This window comes from Erpetoichthys calabaricus, chromosome 2, assembly GCF_900747795.2.
Source record: "Erpetoichthys calabaricus chromosome 2, fErpCal1.3, whole genome shotgun sequence".
Lineage (NCBI taxonomy): Eukaryota > Metazoa > Chordata > Cladistia > Polypteriformes > Polypteridae > Erpetoichthys > Erpetoichthys calabaricus.
The window spans coordinates 217596483-217619035 of NC_041395.2; the positions used below are offsets into that span (position 1 = coordinate 217596483).

Genomic DNA, 22553 nt, shown 5'->3' on the forward strand with positions numbered 1-22553 from the left:
GTAACTAAAATTTATAGGGTTTTAGAGGAACCGAGACATTGCACATCCTCAGTAGTGACCAAAGCTCTACCCCTCCCAGTCAAGATTATTTAAAAAGGAAGCACCATCAGAAAGAGAGTCACTATGACCATCTTGAAGAAGGAGCACACAGCTAACCTGAGAACCTTCTCTTTAGAGATTACAGTTATTATTTTGCCAGTACCAGATATGGCAGTTAAACAGAGTATTTAGACATGAAACCACGCCCTTCATTTTTCTGTCTATTTCACAATAGAGAAAAATGTATCAGTACTTTATTTTATGCTGCATTCCTTCAGAACTGCCTATCTTAAAATGCCAATATTTTATTTTTCCATACAATAAACAAAATATTTTATATGTGAAGGTCAAAATATATTCAAAGGTTGTATACTATTTGAAGATCATAGAAATTAATCATAAAATGTACATAACATTTTTTATTGTATAAAATTGATTTTTATTCACTCCTAGTTTGTGATTTATTTGACTTTGAAGGTTATTTGACATGTTTCAGGTATCCATAACAATTTTGTTCTGTAGAACCCAGAAATGACCAGAGTTGTTTCCTGATTTGCACCCAGTGCTGCCAGGATGGACTCTAGCTCCCCATAACCCTAAACTGGATTAAGTGGGACTGAGAATATTATGTTATGCAATCTTTAATAGTTTTCTGTTCTGCAACAGTTAACAGTGAAAGAAAAAAAACAATTGAGATATAGAAGTAATGACCCTACGTTTATGAGTGAGAGCAATCTGTGTATAATTCAAACCTCAACTGAACAGAATAACAAGAAAAAGCCCCATGTTTAGGCTTCAAGGAGCCTCAGGAGCAGAAACAGATCCTGTTGGTTGCTGGAAAAACAAGGAAGCTGAGAAGTAGCCTTAGGTGCTTGCCCCATTATATGCGTTTGAGGATCAGGGGCAACATCATCAGGGTACAATGGTGGGTACATTGACCTAGTGACATTAGTAATTCATGGACTAGTACCGATCTTGGATGAGACTCAGGTACTGATGCAAAGTGAACTTTAAAGGTTGTTTAAAAGGTCGTACCCTTCAAAAATGACTAAATTTAGATTAGATGGTAGCACCAATGAAGCAACTAAAAAAAGGGGGCAAGTGAGTGGTGAGTGGGTGGCATGGTGTCATGAAAGAATATAACTTCACTTTTAGAGAGGATTTTTTTAAGTTGTTTTGCATGCTTTGTCATGTGTGGACATCAGTTTACTATTTGAATAAAGAATAAACATCAGCATAATATTTTAATAAAGAAAAGCCGTTGTTTTTATATTCTACTCATCTGGTACATTTATGTCCATGTCATGTTGGCACATGGAGGTGCCTATTGTTATCCCAAATATACAGTAAGTTTATAAAGACTAACAACAATGTAGTTATTCAAGTAGTTACTTAATAATTATATGTCACTATTCCATTGACGCAATACATGTAAAAAATTTTGGATACATTATGAAAGAAAATACTGAGTAAATAATGACAGGCACTAATGCACTGTAAAATGTTAAGTCACACCATTAACTTGTGCTTTTTTGTCATTTTAACATGTCATATGGAGTAACAGTTTTCTGTCCCTGGTTTCTTCTAATAGATGTTTTGAATGAAATTTTCTTTTTTAATGTGTGGTTTCTATACTAAGTTTTGTCATTATTGAATATTGGGATTATTGGACTGTGTTACTGGATAAACCCTCATAAAATTTCATTGTAAAGTAAGCTACCTTAATATAATTAACTGAAGTTTGATACAGACTTACATCCTGCTCTGGGTCAGTGACCAATCTGTACACATTGTCCTTTTAAACCCTATTGATAAAATATAAGTATGAATAATGAATAGGGTGATTCAGGCTATGTGTTAAACACTAGCCAGATTAACTTTGTAACTTATTTCATACCAATAACACTTTGCTGACAACCATAAAGACCCTTTAGATCCTAACTGAAGTGGATCTAAGTGCTCAATTATTTGGTATATACAGTATGTTTCATTACATCATCATCATTTGAAACATCATTCCTTGAAACATATACTGATTGTTTTTTACACACTGGCTTCAGGCATTGGCAACAGCTTTTCTGCTTTAGACATTACCATTGAAATGGGAATGGAAAATGTTTCACAACTCCTTGAGGCAAATATTTTGCATTAGTATACTAAACAAAAATCAGAATTACATCTAATACAGTTATTTTAAGGCTGACATTAACTAGTGGAACCTGAACCACTATAAGCTTGACTGGCAAAATACTGAAAATATATTTAGTTCATTTTCTTCTGGCTATAGTATTAATGATATTGAGTTACAAAAAGATTCTGGAAACTATTACAGAGGAAGGCAACAGAGGCAACACAGCAGGATACTCATTAGCACAGTAAGTATGCATGCATGTCTGCAAAAAGAACGGGTGTTTTCAGTGGCACCAGCAAGCTGTCTCCAATGTATACTTTGTCTGGGAGCAAGGAATTTATGATATGTCTTCTCAAGAATTTCCTTCCCATTCTTCCTTAGGCAGAATCTATAGGAAAAGAAAATAAAGGGTTTAGTAAAGGGCCTGATGGCGTCAAAGCCCGTCTTTTAGGACATTTCTTATTATGCATACCTGGTGCTTTTAAACACACACAGATCAATTTGCTGTTGAAGTTTCTTTCAGGCTATTTAATTGCCTATTTAATTTATTTCACTTCATATCTCCACAATGTTTTAGAATTTAGCAACTGTAATGCCATTATTTAAGTACACTGTAATAAATGGTGGGTTGTAGTGTTAGTGATTATGGTTGATGGTCACTTGATGTGTAAAAATACTGTTCGAGGCATGATCAATAAATGTATATTGAATGTATATTTAATCCATATATACATTTCTTACAAGGAGCTGCTTCCCAATGATTGAAAAGCTCTGATGTGCATAATTCTTAGCAACATTCAACTTGTGTGACAATATGTGAGCACACATGATTTCAACAGTCTGCCAATGCATGGTGAAGAGCATACCTGGCTGTGATTTAGAAAACAAACTACATGAGATACTGGGACAGCTTTTCTATCAGTTAACCAAACAAGCCAGATAGACTTATTACAATTTTGTTTTTAACATACTATACCTGTACTCGTATTGGAGTCGGCTGCGGTGGTCAGTTTTGCTTCATTAAAGTTTCAAGAGATCGAGTTTAAAACCCTTTGGGGTTAATTGACTGTATGGACTTTGCACTTGACTATGTAGATTTAAGTACTCCTGTTTTCATCCCACTTCTCAAAGACTTGCTTATTGGCTTAGCTGGCAGTTCCAAACTGGCCTGGCATTATTTGTAGGGTTAGTTTTGTAGTATGTGCCTAGTTTTATTTTAATAAGTATTGACTCTCCATGATCCCTTATCAAATAAGCATGTCCAAAAATGAGGGGATAGATTGATACAAATACGCACACAACAGAGTCTGAACAGAGGATAAAAATCACACTATATCGAAGGGATTATTAATGGCAGGGTGACAGTGCCCTGAATTATTGTAAGGTACAGAAGTAAGAGATAAAAAAATGGTAATTTAAGGTACCAGACAAAACTATTGTCTTTCAGCTGGCAAAAGTCAAACTTAGAGATTCAAAAAGGAAAAAAAAACAATTGTCAGAAACACAAAACTATACTCAATGTCATAAAGGCAAAATATCTTGTAATTAAAAAAAAAATAGCACTATCTTAGAAGTTGTCCCTTTACTACAATAATGTTGAGTCTTTTAATATGTCTCTGCAGTTCACTGAGGAATACAAGTGAGCCAGGATTTTACCAATTTATAGATGAACAGCCAGTGACATCACACATGTAATGAATTCACATATAGTTGCTAAAAGAATATGGCAGCGTCTAGAAAAAAATGGGAACCAAAACTTAAAGATACAATATTTGACTAATGTCAAAAATAATATCAACAATTCTTAAGAACAAGAAGGAACAAACAAAGGAACCAAGATTATAACAAGAACAATAAAATGTTCCTGATGTAAGTTCTTAAAGCAGCTTGGCCATACCAAATCAAAGATGCTCTCTGCAGGCCTTTTAATTTCTAGCCACGCTCTTTGAATAGCCTGCTGACAAAATAAGAGAGATAGAAACCGCTGACTGGGAGAAGCACAGGGTTTTCATGACAGAAACTAGAACAAGTACATTTCTAAATAGGCTCCTGGATTACTATCATAAACTAGAGAGCCTACCATCATCAAAATCAACCAAGAATTGCCAGGAACTTTTAACAAGAGCACAATAATTCAACTGGAAAAAACATTGGGAATTGGGGCTGGGAATTGGACAGAGACATCGAAGGCTTTGTGTCATTACCAGAACATCAGAACCTAAATCACTAAAGCAATATTTGTTTACATTTCAGTTCCATAATTTCAGACAAAGAACTAATGGTGTTGCACTGGAATTTATAAGCTTGTTTTCATGAAGTGAATCCTTGCATGTCCTTGGAGGCAGTCTTTTGAAACCATGCTGTGCTTCCTAGCATCCCATCACCTAGCTGGTGAAATTCTAAAATGGTGGAACAACACACTTAAGAATAAACAAAAATTAAAAATAAAAACACTCACATGAAAATGGGATTTGAAATATAAAAGTTCCACAATAAGGCAAAATAGAGTTACAGCAAAAAAAAAAAAATACTAGCAAGAACATAAAGATTCTTAACACAAAGACAGAACACCCTTTGTGAAATTTCTGATTTTGTTGATGCAGTGGTTGAAATCAAGCCTTTTTTACTTTTCCTAAGACATTGTAACCAGCAATGTTTAAGTGAAAACCAAACATGTGTATGTGCTTTATAATGGGAGTGGATACACCTGAAAAGTGCTGTTTGCAGGAGATATTCCCACATTTTAGCTGACTGGTACTTTTCTATAAGCAACATTGGAATGATATTGTAAAATCTAAGTGCACTACATACATAAGAACCAGTGTAGGGGGCACCGTATTACTTTTTAAAGTATAAAGTAACCTAATACAATGCTTATTTTATTGAAATAAAAATGCTTGTTATTTAAAAAATACAGTTAACATTACTGCGGTACTACAAATGCTTATTACTGTCACTCTAAAAAAAAAAAAGATTCTGTCTTACTTCACAGAAGTATTGTCTTTTTTCACAAAAGATATTGCCTGCTGCTGAGTGTGTGCATCATCATGCACAAGCACGCTCTGGACATCTGGTGACAGCTGAGGAAGAAGTTAAGCACAACCATAGCACACAACCAAGTAAAAAGAACTGAACAAAAGTTATAGGTATATATTCAGTCCTGTATGTGCTGAGGGGTAAATATAATCTCCTCAGTTAAGAGTCACAGGATGCTAGTGATAATCTCCGTAGCACCAGTATAAGGCAAGCAGCAAACATAGTGGATGGTACATGCAGTCATTGGCAGGGCTTAATCGCACATTCAAACAGAAAACAGTGTGCTGAAGGCAATCCAGTAAAAGAAAACTATAAATAAAGTGTTAATTTTAATGCAGTTATTTGCTACTGTCTGTTCTACCCATGTAAGTAAATCTAAGTAATCAATGAAGACCTCAGAGTTTGTAGTGCACCATGCAATGCATATGCCCCTGTTATATGCCATTTTGGTGTATGATTTATAAAAGCAATGTTAATGTTTGTGTTGCGTCATATATTGGATAAACAAATTAAATGCTTTTTATTACTGAAAATGTGTGTAATGATCCATTATTTGGAATGACCGAGACAAAGCAACTGCACAGACACACATATACTTATCCTTTTATTTAAGTGGATAGATATTTTGATACAGTGTGATCAGGTGGCAGAGCGGCCAGTGTTCACACCATGAAACATTGGGGATTCGCATTGAGGATGGAAAAAGAGGATGGATGTTATTTACTTCACAGCACATAAAGGACTAAATGTAAATATAAAGTACAAGAAAATGATCAAATTTGGCTGTGCTTCTGGTCACTTTCATGAAGGTTTATATATAGTTTTAGGATTTAGGAATAAATGCTGGTCAGTGAAATGTGCAGTTTTTCATGCTAAAGGTGAAAAAGTAACACAAAATTAATGTACTGTTTGAAATACATTATCTTTTATAATAAGTAACTATATAACATATTTAGTTTACCTTTTTTTGTAAGCAATATGTAATGTAATCAAGTTACTTTTAAAAGCAACGTTCCCTAACACTAATAACCATCCAAACTGATTTATTGCTATAATCGAGGCAAAACGAGGCTCAGGAAAATACAGACAACAATGTACACAACAATGCAAGGAAGGTATTCAGTTTTTTTAATTAATTTTGTACAATTTTGCAATCGTAATAAACTATACACCATTTACCATCCTGTCAATGATACTTTATTTTAATACATTTTGCTAAATTTTAAACTATTAAACAAAACAATTTTTTGTTTTATACATTTCTCACCTCGCATTCTCTCTCTCTCTTTATTTAACTCACAACCCTAGCTTCTCTTTCTCTTGTCTGTTGAACCTTCACCCCAACTCGCCTTTCAGCTCTAGACAAAGATGCCCTGAACATGAGGTAGTTTTAAACTCCATCCTAGGGTCATATCAAGCCAAGTCTGGAAACCAGCTCTGAAGTCAAGGTTGGCCCTACATTGGATATGAGGTTAAAACTCCTTCTGGCAGCTCCTGATCTCTCTGTAACATTAAGACCTCACATATTCCCAAATGGCTGGTCTTTAAAGCAAGTAAATTCTAACAAAATAACTGACTGGTGTTTTTTGGATGTGGCCATGTTTAGTATGTTATTTTTACATTTGTGACTGAGGCATTCATGCTTTTAATTTATTTTGATTTATTTCTCGGCCAGGTGATTATTACAAATAGAAATAGTGAACAACTGACATTCCTGTTGGAATATTGTAAAAATAAATCCTTTAAATCAGTGGTCCCCAACCTTTTTGACAACAAGGACCACGTTACTAGAAGCTAATTTTTCTACGGACCGGTGGGGAGGTTGAGGATTCGGGGCGGGTTCGTAGGGCAGTTTTATACACAATGTACATTTCGATTATTATTAAGTTATTAAGCAGTTCGCATACGTTTGCAACCCAAGATTTTTCTTCTTTTTTTGCATATAACAAAGACATATGCATTGCATTTGTCATTCCAACAGATTGCACATCACAAACATTAACACTGTTATCGTTTTTTTGTCTCTGCTGTTTCTATAGGAGGGTAACAATGAATTAAATTCCAATGGATGTTTTTCAAATGTTGACAAGCAATAAACCAAAGGTATCACTGAAAACCACAGAAAACAAAAACAGCAAAAAAAAAACAGTACGAGGAAAGTTTGAAGAAAGAAATTTTTTTTACAATGTTTCTGTTTGGGGATCGTTGTGCAAATGTGCCCAACTGCTCTGCGGATGATTCGTTCAGGCATTTCAAGGTCACTTTGTTGTAATGAAAGTATCTGCTCAATGTATTTCGTAGTAACAAGATTTCTATAGACTCGTGTCATATAGGGAAACTGTCAGGACCATAAAAATACTTTGTTGTAATACTCTCTCACCTCTCCTCTCTCTGTGCCACTGCAAAGCCCCACCCACCAAGCGTTCTGAAAAGTCTGAGTGAGTCTCCGTTGCCGGCAGTTCTCTTGCGGCCCGGCTGTCAGACGGCTGCGGCCCGGTAGTGGGCCGTGGACCGGGGGTTGGGGACCCCTGCTTTAAATCATTACAATCATTGTTTCAAATTATTTAATAATTTTCCAAATAAGTACATGAAGAATAAATTAGTTAATTTTTAAGTAACCTGATAGGTATCTGTAATTTAAAAATACTCGGGGACATAATAAGACAGTTGAAATTAACAAATTAGATTTATTTCAAAATAATTTAATTTCAAGAAAACTGCAAGAAGAGAAATACAGTAATCTCTCCTCCATCGCGGGGGTTGCGTTCCAGAGCCACCCGCGAAATAAGAAAATCCGCGAAGTAGAAACCATATGTTTATATGGTTATTTTTATATTGTCATGCTTGGGTCACAGATTTGCGCAGAAACACAGGAGGTTGTAGAGAGACAGGAACGTTATTCAAACACTGCAAACAAACATTTGTCTCTTTTTCAAAAGTTTAAACTGTGCTCCATGACAAGACAGAGATGACAGTTCAGTCTCACAATTAAAAGAATGCAAACATATCTTCCTCTTCAAAGGAGCAAACAAATCAATAGGGCTGTTTGGCTTGTAAGTATGCGAAGCACCGCGGCACAAAGCTGTTGAAGGCGGCAGCTCACACCCCCTCCGTCAGGAGCAGAGAGAGAGATGGAGAGAGACGGATAAAAAAATCAATACGTGCCCTTTGAGCTTTTAAGTATGCGAAGCACTGTGCAGCATACTTAAAAGCTGCACACAGAAGGTAGCAACGTGAAGATAATCTTTCAGCATTTTTTGACGAGCGTCCGTATCGTCTAGGTGTGCGAACAGCCCCCCTGCTCACACCCCCTATGTCAGGATCACAGATAGTCAGCGCAAGAGAGAGAGAAAGAAAAGTAAGTTGGGTAGCTTCTCAGCCATCTGCCAATAGCGTCCCTTGTATGAAATCAACTGGGCAAACCAACTGAGGAAGCATGTACCAGAAATTAAAAGACCCATTGTCCTCAGAAACCCGCGAAGCAGCGAAAAATCCGCGATATATATTTAAATATGCTTACATATAAAATCCGCGATGGAGTGAAGCCGCGAAAGGCGAAGCGCGATATAGCGAGGGATTACTGTAATTCACATTCAAATGTGGTCTAATACCTGCAAAACATTAACACTAATGAGTAGGTTTTGGGGATGAATGCAAAATCACACCATTTTACATTGAGGAAATTTAGAGAGAGCTGTTTCCACTGTCCATAGATGATGGGTTTCGGGGGTCTGTGAGGGTCAGATAAAAATTCACATATCCACTATACAGCCTGGTACTGTTGATTTAGAGTAGATGATGTAGTAGTAGTAGTAACGGTAGTAGAAAACATAGTAGTAGTAGATCTGTTTTAATTTGCACAATAGGATTGCATTTCATAATTATAATGAGTGGTCATTACTTTTTGCATAAAAAGGAGTGTTTTTTTAAGATTGTTTACTTTAAAGTTTAATAATACTTTGTGTATGTCGTATATGTATGAGACAATCAAATCTCGATAAATAAAGTATATTATATTCATTGCATGCAAAGTGGTGTTTATGTGAATATTTCTGGTGAAGGGGGTCCACAGCTTTCATCAGATTCTTAAAGGGGCCTGTGACTCAAAAAAGGTTAAGAATCACTGGTCTGGAGGAAAACAGCATTTTCCCCATAACACAACGAGCACAGAAAAGACAGGCAATTCCACCAATAACGTATGGAAATAAATAGTTTTAGTTATTGAAAATGTTTATTAATGTATCTTTTTCCATATTTAACTAATTTAATTAGTCATCAAGAATACTTTTTTTGTTCTGCTTCACTCTTGGATGGATTGTAAAGTAGTATTCAGTAAAAAAAATCACTGCTACCTACCACTGCTTCACCGTTGTTTCCCAACTATCACTGAGGTTCTCTCTAAACATAAGCCTTTCTGTATCATGTTGTCAACTTAAACCAACAGCTCATTCTAGCACAACTTATACACAAAGCCAAGTACCTCAGTAATGTTAGAACCATTACAAATGTATTTGAGAGACTCTGAATCAGTGTAACTGAAGCAAGTGTACTTCTGTTTAAAAGACTGGACTTCAGGAATCTAAATTTCCAATCTATAGACCACAACCAGAATCCACTTGACCACTGCCATTTACACAAAACAAATAAATAAAAAAAAAAAACTAAAAGGCCAAAGTAAATGATTTCAATATAGTAGCTTATTTAATTCTTTGCAAGAGGTTTCTTACCCATGTTGTCATAAATGTCTATAGCTGGTCCTCCAGTTGTCAGCAAGGGACTCCATTCTGGAGCTTCAATTGCATCAAGAAGAATGGACACTTCACTTTCAAGCTTACCCACTGCATCCTCAACACGCTGAAGATAATGAAGAAACCCAGAGAGATAAAAAGGTTGAAATGAGTGATCTATAGCGATCTAAATCCAATTATAACTGAATCTACTTAATCTAATTCTGATAGCTCCCATGATCAATACATTTTTTTAGCTCTGTGTACTTTTGGATATTTCATTAAGCAGCAAAGAACTCTGTTTTAACACATACCAATACAAGGTTGAGCCTTCCAAATGAAGAAACATCCAAAGAAATGACACTTAATTCTGTTTCTTAATCATTGAACAATGTAAGCATACAGGCCAACATTCATTCAGGTTCAACATTTTTATTTGCCAGAGGAACATCAGTTGAGTCTTCAGTTAAGCAGAAATAACTGATCTGTTTCATACCTTCTCAATGACGTCTAGTCTGTGGTGGAGGGTATTGTGCTTCTGGCAGACATTTTCCCTAACTGCTCTGGGTACCACACCAGGATCAGGACCTAAAAGCATATTATGAAAGTTCAATAAGATAACTGTAATGGCATTTTCGGTATAAGGCACTGGGATAAGATTTAGAAAACATTGAAGCTGATTATGACTGCAATAAGAACATGTTTATAGTATATCATTAATGATGTGTGCCTCATGATATATGGCATCAAATAAATTGTACTTAAGTGGTTCACATATTATGCATACATACTCACACTAGTACAATTTAGACTCCTATGAACTTGATAGGGATGTTTTTTTGCGAAAAACTTAAGACTCCAAAGAGTAAATTAACACAAACATTCAGACAAACATGCAATCTCCATTTGCAAATATTTAATCTTAAAACCTGGGACCCAGAAACTGAAATCCAAGAATGCTAGCTGTTATGATGAAAGTTATACTTGTGATAAACTGTATATGCACTGGTGACCCAAAAAGGAAAGCTTACAGAGTTGAACAAAGCACCAACACATGGTGTTTTAAATGATGTTTCCTGCAAAGCTGCACTTTTACAAACATGCATTATTATTATTATTGTTGTTATTATTATTATTATTATATGCTAATAATAAAACTGAAACACAGCCAAAGACAATTTTCTTTATACATATATCTTTAAGGATATGTGTTGTTGTAAGTTATTTTAACCAATGCACCATATAAAAAAGAGAAAAATCTTAACAGCTTATTTGTCTGTAGTGACTAAAAGGCAAAATACAGTAATGCTATACTGTAAGCAATTTGAAATCATAAATACATTCTTTAAAAAACAACATTTTGAAGTGGTGCTTCAAATAACACACAGACTATAAAGGTTTTTAATTTGAAAACAAATATTGCATTATCCAGCCAAAAGATATATCGCCATGTTAGCCTGTGTGCTAGTTAACCAATTCATGCTTCTTAAAGGTAGTGAGTATGTCAAATGGTCAACAAATTTACTACTCACTTCATTATGGTCCAATATATGACATTTTTACATCCCATGCAAGACTGGTAGAACTATTAGAAAATAAGCTGGCTTCTTAAAGTATCACATGTGGCCCTGTTGGTGGCTCTATAAACATTTTGGAATAGTAAATTCCTACAAGTGAGTAAAAGAGATCATGAATATTATATTGTAATAAATGAAGACTGGCTGATACCTCAACATAAAATATGCTTTAACATTTTCAAAATACTCTTTGAAGGTGAGTGTATGTTAGCACTATTGACTAATTAAATTCTGTTTGATTTTAACACTAAGTTAAAAAGTAAGAGAGTTTGCTATATGTTTGATCTACCCTTATATAATAATAATAATAATAATAATAATTCATTACATTTATATAGCGCTTTTCTCAGTACTCATATATGTGTGAGTTTCTTCTGAATTTAAAAACAAAATGCTGCTAGGTCCATTGCCAATACTGTATTACCCAATATGTGTTAGTTTGCGTGTGTGTAGAGGTGATTGTGTCCAACAGTTGATTGGTGTCAAGTCCAGGAATGACCACTGATTTTTACTGATTGCTAGTAGGATATGCTCTGGCCATCTGCAGAAAAAAGGAGGACTAGAAAGTGAGTGGATGGGTGGATATGAATGGATGGATGAAAAAAATGACATACTTAAAGTTATGTTTTCTAATGTAGTCTTTTTCTATCCATTCATCTGTTTTGTCCATTTACTTTTACCTGTACAGAATTAATATTCATCCATCAAAAAAACACACACCCACTCATTAAAACTAGTACAACTTGATGTTTATTTGAGTAATCCAAAACCAAATTAACAAACTTAAAAAGTATGGTTGTATTAACTGTCTTATTATTGAGAATAATAAAATGAAAAATCAATCTGTACATATAGTAGATGATGACACAGCAAATCAGATGTTCAAAATTCATCTTCCCTCACTTTGCCTTAATCAGGTTACGTCCCGATTATTATTAGAATCCTCTTAGACCATTCACTAAAACATAGGGAGGCTAGAAAATCCAAGAATGCTCTTGATGTATGGAAAATGGATGTTCATAGCTTACATCTATTTATTCTCTGTAATGATATGAAAAATGTAACAACTAGAACATCACATTAAACACATACAAAAAGCAAAAATAGTTTTTGAGATAATTAGGAAAAAGCAACATATAAACTTACAAATGGGCATACATATTAGGAACCCCCTCCTCACTCACTGTCAACATTGCATACAGATGCCTATACTTGTCCAACCCCTAGCCTAATTGTACAATTCAAAATTCTACAGACAGGTGGTACATTTTGGCTTAAGCTTAGAAGTGATATATTGTAGCTTAAAAAATGGTAACCCTAAGATCAATGTCCCATTCTTTGTTAAACACTTGATTTATATTACACATAAACATAAAAAACAATAGCTGCCTTGTGGTGGTTGGTTGTTTTGTTAGTTCTTTCTTGCTTCTTGCTTTTATATGCATTGGTACGGTAATTTTTATTTGCCACAAATGTTTAGTTGAATCACTGTTTTACTTTTTACAGCCTCAGATTTGCCAGCATCAACAAGTTTTTTTAGTTACCAGTAAAACAGCCATTGCAAGTTCAGTATACAAGAGATACACACTGTCCATCTGTATTTCATTTAAAAACCATTTGTTAAATATGTGGAATTTACATAATTTTAATTATATTATAAATACTTAATCCCGCTGGCTAACAAAGCACATGTTTTTGTCCCTGTGCAGTGGAGAAAGTGAAGCCCAGTCCCCTACAAAGCACAAAAGATTAGTTTAGATCTGTGCTGTTCCAACTGAGGCCCATATATTCTCAAGTATATTACTGTAGTTTTTGTCTTTTTCTTTTTGTCAGTAGAACATTTGAAGGTGATCTTTAAATGATTTGTACTGGTAAATGAAGTTCTAGTCTTTGTAAAATATATTAACCCTTCATATGACATTACGCCCTGTCCACACGGGCCTTCAAATCTTGGTTAAATGAATGAGCTCTGAGCGATCTAGGCATTTAAGTTGTGTTTTTTAGCGGCGCTTAATTGACTTCAATATGACGTTACAATTGCATTCATTTTCCTGTGGTAAATCCCAACCTGCAGCTCAGATTTTTTGTGTGTTTACCCATGGGGGCCAGTTATCAGGCAGTCCAGAGTGTTTATAACCTGTGGGGTTTGAGGGTCATCCTTCACTGGATTTGTGAAATATGGATCAGTTGCCTTTATTAGACCAACATTGACCTACTTGTGTTAAAAATCCTCCTGATACGGTGATAAAGGCAGAGAAAACATTGCCACTGCTACAGGGTTCACTCTCTGACTGCACAGCATTTGTGTAATCTATGAAGAAAGACAAGGATTTCCACATTAGTTCTTCAAATACTGTTGGGTGTCAGTTTTGAGTTTTGTTTGCCTGCTGAAAGTGGTGCAATGAAATATTCCACGCTTGTCAATCTATATGAGAGTCAGTGTTAGCACTGAGGAGTGGCTACTTGTCACCTTGAAATAAACAAATATAAAAACAGTACTCACATATGCATTAACCCACTGGCATTAATAATCCATTAGTTGCTAAAATTATGTCATTAGTAGAAACCTACAAACTGTTTCAAATTCTCCATTATCATCAACTGCTCAAAAAAATTAAAGGAACACTTTGAAAACACATTAGATCTCAATGAGAAAAAAAATCCTGCTCGATATCTATACTGATATGGACTGGGAAATGTGTTAGGAATGAAAGGATGCCACATCGTTTGATGGAAATGAAAATTATCAACCTACACAGGGTTGAATTCAAAGACACTCCAAAAATCAAAGTGAAAAAATGATGCGGCAGGATAGTCCATTTTGCCGAAATTCCATTGCAGCAACTCAAAATCGTACTCAGTAGTTTATATGGCCTCCACTTGCTTGTATGCATGCCTGACAACGTCAGGACAGGCTCCAAATGAGTCGACGGATGGTGGCCCTGGGAGATCTCCTCCCAGATCTGGACCAGTGCATCACTGAGCTCCTGGACAGTCTGAGGTGCAACCTGGCAGCGTCGGATGGACCGAAACATAATGTCCCAGAGGTGTTCTATTGGATTTAGGTCAGGCGAGCGTGGGGGCCAGTCAATGGTATCAATTCCTACATCATACAGGTGGCACAGTGGTAGTGCTGCTGCTTTGCAGTAAGGAGACTGTGGAAGATTGTGGGTTCGCTTCCCGGTTCCTCCCTGTGTGGACAGCGCTTTGAGTACTGAGAAAAGCGCTATATAAATGTAATGAATTATTATCCTCCAGGAACTGCCTGCATACTCTCGCCACATGAGGCCGGGCATTTTCATGCACCAGGAGGAACCCAGAACCCTCTGCACCAGCGTAGGGTCTGACAATGGGTCCAAGAATTTCATCCCGATACCTAATGGCAGTCAAGATGCCATTGTCTAGCCTGTAGAGGTCTATGCGTCCCTCCATGGATATGCCTCCCCAGATCATGACTGACCCACCACCAAACCGGTCATGCTGAACGATGTTACAGGCAGCATAACATTCTCCACGGCTTCTCCAGACCCTTTCACAACTGTCATATGTGCTCAGTGTGAACCTGCTCTCATCTGTGAAAAGCACAAGATGCCAGTGGTGGACATGCCAATTCTGGTATTCTGTGGCAAATGCCAATCAAGCTCCACGGTGCCAGGCAGTGAGCACAGGGCCCAGTAGAGGACGTCAGGCCCTGAGACCACCCTCATGAAGTCTGTTTCTGATTGTTTGGTCAGAGACATTCACACCAGTGGCCTGCTGGAGGCCATTTTGTAGGGCTCCAGCAGGATCATCCTGTTCCTCCTTGCCCAAAGAGTAACTGCCTGGAATCTCCTCCATGCCCTTGAGACTGTGCTGGGAAACACAGCAAACCTTCTGGCTATGGCACTTATTGATGTACCATCCCGGAGAAGTTGGACTACCTGTGCAACCTCTGTAGGGTCCAGGTATCGCCTCATGCTACCAGTAGTGACACTGACCATAGCCAAATGCAAAACTAGTGAAAAAACAGTCAGAAAAGATGAGGAGGGAAAAATGTCAGTGGCTTCCACCTGTTAAACCATTCCTGTTTTGGGGGTCGTCTCATTGTTGCCCCTCTAGTGCACCTGTTGTTAATTTCATTAACACCAAAGCAGATGAAATTGTTTAACAACCCCATTTGCTACTTAACTGACCAGATCAATATCCCAGAAGTTTCATTGACTTGATGCTATACTCTGATTAAAAACTGTTCCTTTAATTTTTTTGAGCAGTATATATACAGTGGAACCTCGGTTCACGACCATAATTCGTTCCAAAACTCTGGTAGTAAACCAATTTGGTCGTGAACCAAAGCAATTTCCCCCATAGGATTGTACGTAAATACAATTAATCCGTTCCAGACCATACAAACTGTATATAAATATATTTTTATAAGTTTTTTTATAAGTATAAAAGTTTTTAAGCACAAATATAGTTAAGTAAACCATAGAATGCACAGCGTAATAGTAAACTAAATGTAAAAACATTGAATAACACTGAGAAAACCTTGAACAACAGAGAAAACTAACACTGCAATAGTTTGCGCTATAGCGCTACCAACCGCTGGCTAAAAACACTTTTTTTTAATGAGTTTAAAGCACAGGGAAAAAAATAAACATTTGAAAAAATCCGTAATTTAATAAACCACCAAGAAAAGTAACATTGCAACAATGCACGCTACGAAACGATCGCTGTAAACAGAAGTTATAACAAAATCAAGCCTAGTGCATTCTTTAACTGCCTTCCTACCTTATGCGTCCAGTTCTCTCTCTCACGCTGCCTGTGAGTGCGTCTCTCTGTCTCTTTCTCGCGCTGCCTCTGTGTGTGTGTGTCTGTGTGTCGCGCTCTCTCTCTCTCTCTTGCTCGCTGCACAGGAAATGCACAGGGAGAGACTGAACATGTCCAAACCGAAAGGGAAACTGGCTTGTTCGTATACCGAGTGTGTGGTCGTGAACCGAGACAAAAGTTTGGCGAACTTTTTGGTCGTAAACTGATTTGTACATGTACCGAGACGTTCGTGAACTGAGGTTCCACTGTATGTATATATATATATATATATATATATATATATATATATATATATATATATATATATATTCATTGCATTCGTAGTCTGTGTCACAATCTGATTGTATGGGTGGTTACCTACCAGGTAACGCTTGTGGTTGGTCAGCAAGTCGGCTAACATCTGCCACGGTGCCCTCCTTCAGTTGCGAGAAGCAGATCATAGAATGGTTGAAATAGTTTACTGTCAAATAATGCAAAGAATACGCGACACGTGTTTCGCCCTAATTCTGGGCTCATCAGGCGTACACACTCACTGCACTCCCTTACGGGAATCGAACCTTGGACGTCAGCGCTAGAGGCGAAGCCCCTAACATTGCGCCACGGCGTTTTATATATATATATATATATATATATATATATATATATATATATATATATATATTGTCAAAGGTGGCTGGGGGTGGTACCCAGCCGGGATGCCCAGGAGGAACGGAGGAGGGCTTAAACCTCCCCCAGACCATGTGGGGGAGACCGCCCTGGTGGCTTTGGAGACCACGGGAACGGAGCTTGGAAGCTCAACCCTATAGGGGCCCGTGGTCACCGCCAGCGAGCGCCCCAATGCCTTTGGAGCCCTAGCCCTCAGCGCTTCTGCCACACCCAGAAGTGCTGGGGGGAAGAGGATTGGGGACACCCGGAGTGCTTCCAGGTGCACAGCCTGCACTTCTGCCACACTGGGGAGTGCTTTTTGTCAGGAGGCACCTGGAGCACATCCAGGTGATTATAAAAGGGTCCGCCTCCCTCCATTCGATGGCTGGAGTCGGGTGGAAGAGGACGGAGCTCCGAGGAGAGGAGTGGAGGCGGTCAGGAGAAGAGAAAGGCATTGTGAAAGGGCCTGGACTTTGGGGTGATTGGTGCTGCGGCACTGGGTTGTGTGTGTCATACTTGTACATATTGTTCTAAATAAACATGAGTTGGGTGACAAAATGATGTCTGCCTGTCTGTGTCCGGGCTGTTCCCCACAATACATATATACGATATATATATATATATATATATATATTGTGAGATATGGCCAGCCATTCATCCCGGCCAACACCCCCAGGCCGCAAGATAGAGCCCTCCCTGCAGAATGGAGGTGCCCCTGATGCCAGCAGGGAATCATGGACAATGCAGTTTTAATACACAACCCTGCTGGATACCATGGGGGCCACCAGGAGTCGCTACAGGGAGGCCCAGGGACTGTTATTTTCACTACACCCCGGAAGTACATCCCAGGCACATGGACAGAGGAAATGACATACTTCTGGGATGAAAAAAGAAGAGTTTTGATCTGACCCAGAAGTGCTAAGAAGTCACGTGGACTGAGGGTTCAGAAACATCATGGACTATAAAGGATTGTGGGAGATCCCAGACAGACGAGCTGAGCTGGGTGGAAGGGTGGCAACGCGTCTGGGAGAGTGGAGGATTGTGTATTTGTAATTATTGATTTATTATTGAGTATTGTGGAGTGGAGGGTGCTTTGTGCACATTTATTATTATTAATAAAGTCATTTTGGACTTTTATCTGGTGTCTGGCGTTTGATCTGAGGGTTCAAGGGAGCGATAGCGCCCCTCTCTGTCACAATATATATATAATCATGGAACATATTTGGTCCTCCAGGACATTAAATGAGCGACATGTAAACACAATAGAGACGTTCTTTTCGTGTTCATCAAGATTTTGGCAGAAATTGATGCCAAGAAAAAGCCGCATGCGACGTCTGAATGCGCATCTGACCGAACACAAGTGGTGAAATCTCATGTGGACGTTCTTATTCGCTGGAATGAGCAGAAAAACGCTCGCGGTTCAATCCACCTGACACTACAGATGGCAGAAAAATGCTCAGTTCAGACATCCGTGTGGACAGGGCCTTAAATCCCAACCCAGCTACGGTCTGTGCAGCCATTCTGTACATTTGCATGGGTATTACCTAGGTTCTCCATTTTCCTCCTATGTTTCAAACATGTATATTTGTATATTAACTGGGGACTCTAAATTGTCTTTTGTATTAGTGAGTGGGGGTGAGTGTGTGTGTAAGAAGAGGGATAAATAGATTGATTAACCTGTGTAGGTTCTGTTAAGCACGAATCACATTACTATTTTTATTCATATACATCTCAATGTCCTCGGCCATCTTCTCTTCTGTATTTATATGCTTCCCCTTGGCCATATTATTTGTAGCTATGGACTGGGTTATCATTTTTATGCAGATGACACACAACTCTATTTCAATGTCAAAAGTGCAACTTCATCACAGTTTTCTCAGCTCACAACTTGCCTCAGTGCAATTAAAACCTGGATGGAGCAGAACTCTTTAAAATTAAATTGCAACAAAACTGAATTCCTGCAAATTGACACTAAAGCACTACTTAAGAAAATTAGCTCCTTTTCAGTCACTCTTGACAGTGATCTCATCAGACCTTCTTCTGATTCAAGGAATCTTGGTGTCATTTTTGATTCCTCCCTTTCTTATTCCGCCCACATAAACCACATTAAGAAACTTTCTTACTTTCACCTCCATAACATATCCCGTGTTCGCTCATTCCTTTCTTTTTCTAATGCTGAGAAACTTGTCCACGCTTTTATCACATCCTGCATTGATTATTGAAACTCGCTGCTGACAGGTGCCCCTTCTAATATTCTATCACAGTTCCAGTTGATTCAAAACTCTGCTGCAAGAGTCCTTACTCGAACCAGCAACAGTGAGCACATCACACCCATCCTGCTTCACCTTCATTGGCTCCCTGTGTCTTACAGGATTGAATATAAAATTCTATTAATAACCTACAAAACTTTAAATGGCCTTGCACCGGACTCCATCAGTGACCTTCTAAATCACTATGCTCCTGTTCACCTACTAATGTCCTCTGATTGTGGTAATCTTGTTGTGCCTCACACTAACCTGCACTCTATGGGTGACAGTGCCTTCAGCTCCATAGCACCCAGACTTTGGAATGACATCCCAAAATTAATTAGCTCAGCTGACTCCATTCATTCTTTTAAAAAACAACTTAAAACTCATCTATTTAGGAAGGCTTTTAACTTAACTTAACATTCTACCCTTTTTTTCAGTTTACCTCTCTGTCCAGGTGCTCAGGATAATTTGTGTGTCTGTTATATCACAAATTAGGCTATTTGTTAGGTTTTTCTTTTAGTATTGAATTTAGTATTTTACTCTGGTTTATTTAAGACTCCGTGGAGTGTCTTGAGCATGGGAATGGCGCTATATAAATAAAATGTATTATTATTATTAATATACACTGAATTGTTGACCTACTTGATGAATATGAACAAATTAAGTCACATAAGATCAAAACAGCAGAGATAATGAAATATATTTTACAACACAAAGACAGAAAACTGCATGCTTTTATCCTAATGTAGTTTTTTCAATCGATCCACCCATCCATCCATTTTCAAACATCAAAATATAGGCCACAAGGTATTTTAAAACAAATGATTTTAAATGAATTATATTTTTTCTAAAAGCATAGATGTCAAAATGATTGAATCGCACACTTTGATAAGAATATGAAAAAGGAGTAATACACAAGTAAATTGTGTATCTTCCATCACTCAGAAGAAATGTAAAGAACTGAAAATCAAAAGACAAATGGTTGGTGGTTCTATAAATCAAATCCACAATGTTGGAGAACATGCTGCAGGGCTGGTGTGGTGGTCGTTATCTTTAAAAAGTGGAACAAGAGTGTGAGTACTGTGGAAGAATAATTTTGGGTAACATTCATCTTTAAGAAATAGCATAAAGGGTTAAAAAATGTTGGAAACCAGATAAAGGTCAAGTGAATAACAAAATATACACTGAAATACAAGAATTGGTTTAGGAAAAATACTGAGATGGTCAAGTAAATAAAGAATATACCAGAAGAAAGGTTGATGTAATATACAAAATGTACTGAAGGATGACTAAGAGACAACTAAGAAATCGGCAGATGTTCTATAAACGAGAATGGACAATTGATACATGCACAGAAATTTCAAGGGTGGTGGCACAAATCAAAGGTATAAGAAGAACCAGAATATAATATAATTGACTTTTATTTTATATAAATCATTTGGGTGTAAACCAATAAACTAACCAGAGTAAAATATAAACATTGATTGACACTGTATGTAAATTCAGTAGTTTATAAAATGAACCTCTATTCTTTGTTTCTAGGATTATTCTGATCATTCTGACCATGCTGTAACAGACTGCTTTTGAAGAATACTCCCTCCAAGGCATTTTGCCAAGGAGTAATTAAAAGATACAATGAACAGCTTTTCTCCTGCCTGATTACTGAATTGTCCTGTTAGAGGATGTTTCTTTCTTTAATAAAATGTAGAGAAAAGCCAAGCAAAATTACACCTTTTATTGGCTAACTAAAAAGATTACAATATGCAAGCTTTCGAGGCAACTCGGGCCCCTTCTTCAGGCAAGATGCAATCATGAGCATAAGACTCTGCCAAATGTTTGTGTCCCCTCATTTCTGCTCCTGTTCTTTTACTACGATAATCATGACAATATCCATTTTGGGGATCTCTGAATTGCATTTCTGCCATTTGTGGGAGACATTGCCTTTTTGGCCTGAACCAACTGTTATCTTCAGTGGCCTCAGGCTTGAACAGCAAACCAACTGTGATGAGGTTAGGGTGACAATTAACAGATTTACATGTGAAAAAATAAGTACACCCCATGAAATGTTTTTTTTTTCGTAATATGCAGTATGTGAATATATGTTGCTCTCCTGGACTTCAGATAGGTTTGGAGATTTTTCAAGAGTAAGGGTAAAGATGATCATGAGATCAACTAATGCACCCTTTTAGCAGCAGATGTTTGACAAATATTGTATCTGACTCTGGTGGAAGCGTGTTGCTCTCCTGGGCTTCAGATAGGTTTGGAGCTTTTTCAAGAGTAAGGGTAAAGATGATCATGAGATCAACTAATGCACCCTTTTAGCAGCAGATGTTTGGCAAATATTGTATTTGACTCTGGTGGAAGCCTCGGTCAATTTACTAACCAACCTATATTTCCTATCTTCTCCTATGTTCACAAACTCTATGAAGATGACATTACATCGCAAGTACAAGAGACTGAAACAAAGTTCCAGTGCATTATTGCTGTTATGTTCTACAAGAGAATGGCACACAACAACTCAGACTTCAAAGTAAAACTGCTAATTCTATGGATTAAAAGCAGCCATTTAAAGTGTTTTGGAATGCAGTAATAGTATCCTTAAGTGACTCCCACAAACACTACACAAGGCAATGCCAACTGGGAGAAGACATAACGGAGAATATCATGGAGCACTTACTGTATATTTATTTGCTGAACATGGAAATTCTAAGAAGTATGTGAAGACTGTTTCTATGGATAGGATAGCTTGATCTGTCTAATTTAGTATATTGGTATTGCAACTCTCATCAGAGCAAGCAAAGATGAATGAAGTAAAGTGAACTGAACTATTTGGTCACTCAAGCCATCAGCAGGGAAATGTTTATATGAGAAAAACCCTGTGAAATATGGCAATGGATTATTGATTTTGCACTGCTGTTTTTCTATCAAGTGCCTAGAGTTGTTTTCAAGATCACTGGCATAATGAACTTCATTAAATATTAGGGTACTCTGGCCAAACATCTGACATCTTCTCCAACCTTAATTGCTTATTTCAATCTTAAACTGCTGCATTCAGTGTTTTAATTGCTCCTTATTAGCAATAAGATGTAAAACAGGGGTAGGCAATGTCGGTCCTGGTGAGCCGCAGTGGCTACAGGTTTTCATTCAACCCAATTGCTTAATTAGAAACCAATCATTGCCAGTCTCAGACCTTATTTAATTTTATGGCTTGTTAGTCTGTGCAATGTAAGGCTTTTATATCGTAGATTTTTTTCCTTTCCAAGGATATCATCCAAATGATTTGAAGCCTAAAACAGATCATTTTCAGTCTGTCACATTTTTCTATTAAGTGTTTTATTAAATC

The 22553-nt window shown here is 37.3% G+C and overlaps 1 protein-coding gene across 1 annotated transcript in view; it reads right to left on the minus strand.

The window, feature by feature from the left end:
- Nucleotides 1–454: 454 nt before the first annotated feature.
- Nucleotides 455–22553, minus strand: part of LOC114646804 (placenta-specific protein 9-like) — a 33268-nt gene continuing 11169 nt past the window's right edge. Inside the window, exons 2-4 of the mRNA XM_028795148.2 lie at nt 10430–10521; nt 9934–10060; nt 455–2558 (exon numbers count right to left, since the gene is read on the minus strand). Of these exons, the coding sequence (XP_028650981.1) occupies nt 2548–2558; nt 9934–10060; nt 10430–10521 (230 nt within the window). The 3' untranslated portion in view covers nt 455–2547. The remainder of the gene's footprint in view (nt 2559–9933; nt 10061–10429; nt 10522–22553) is intronic.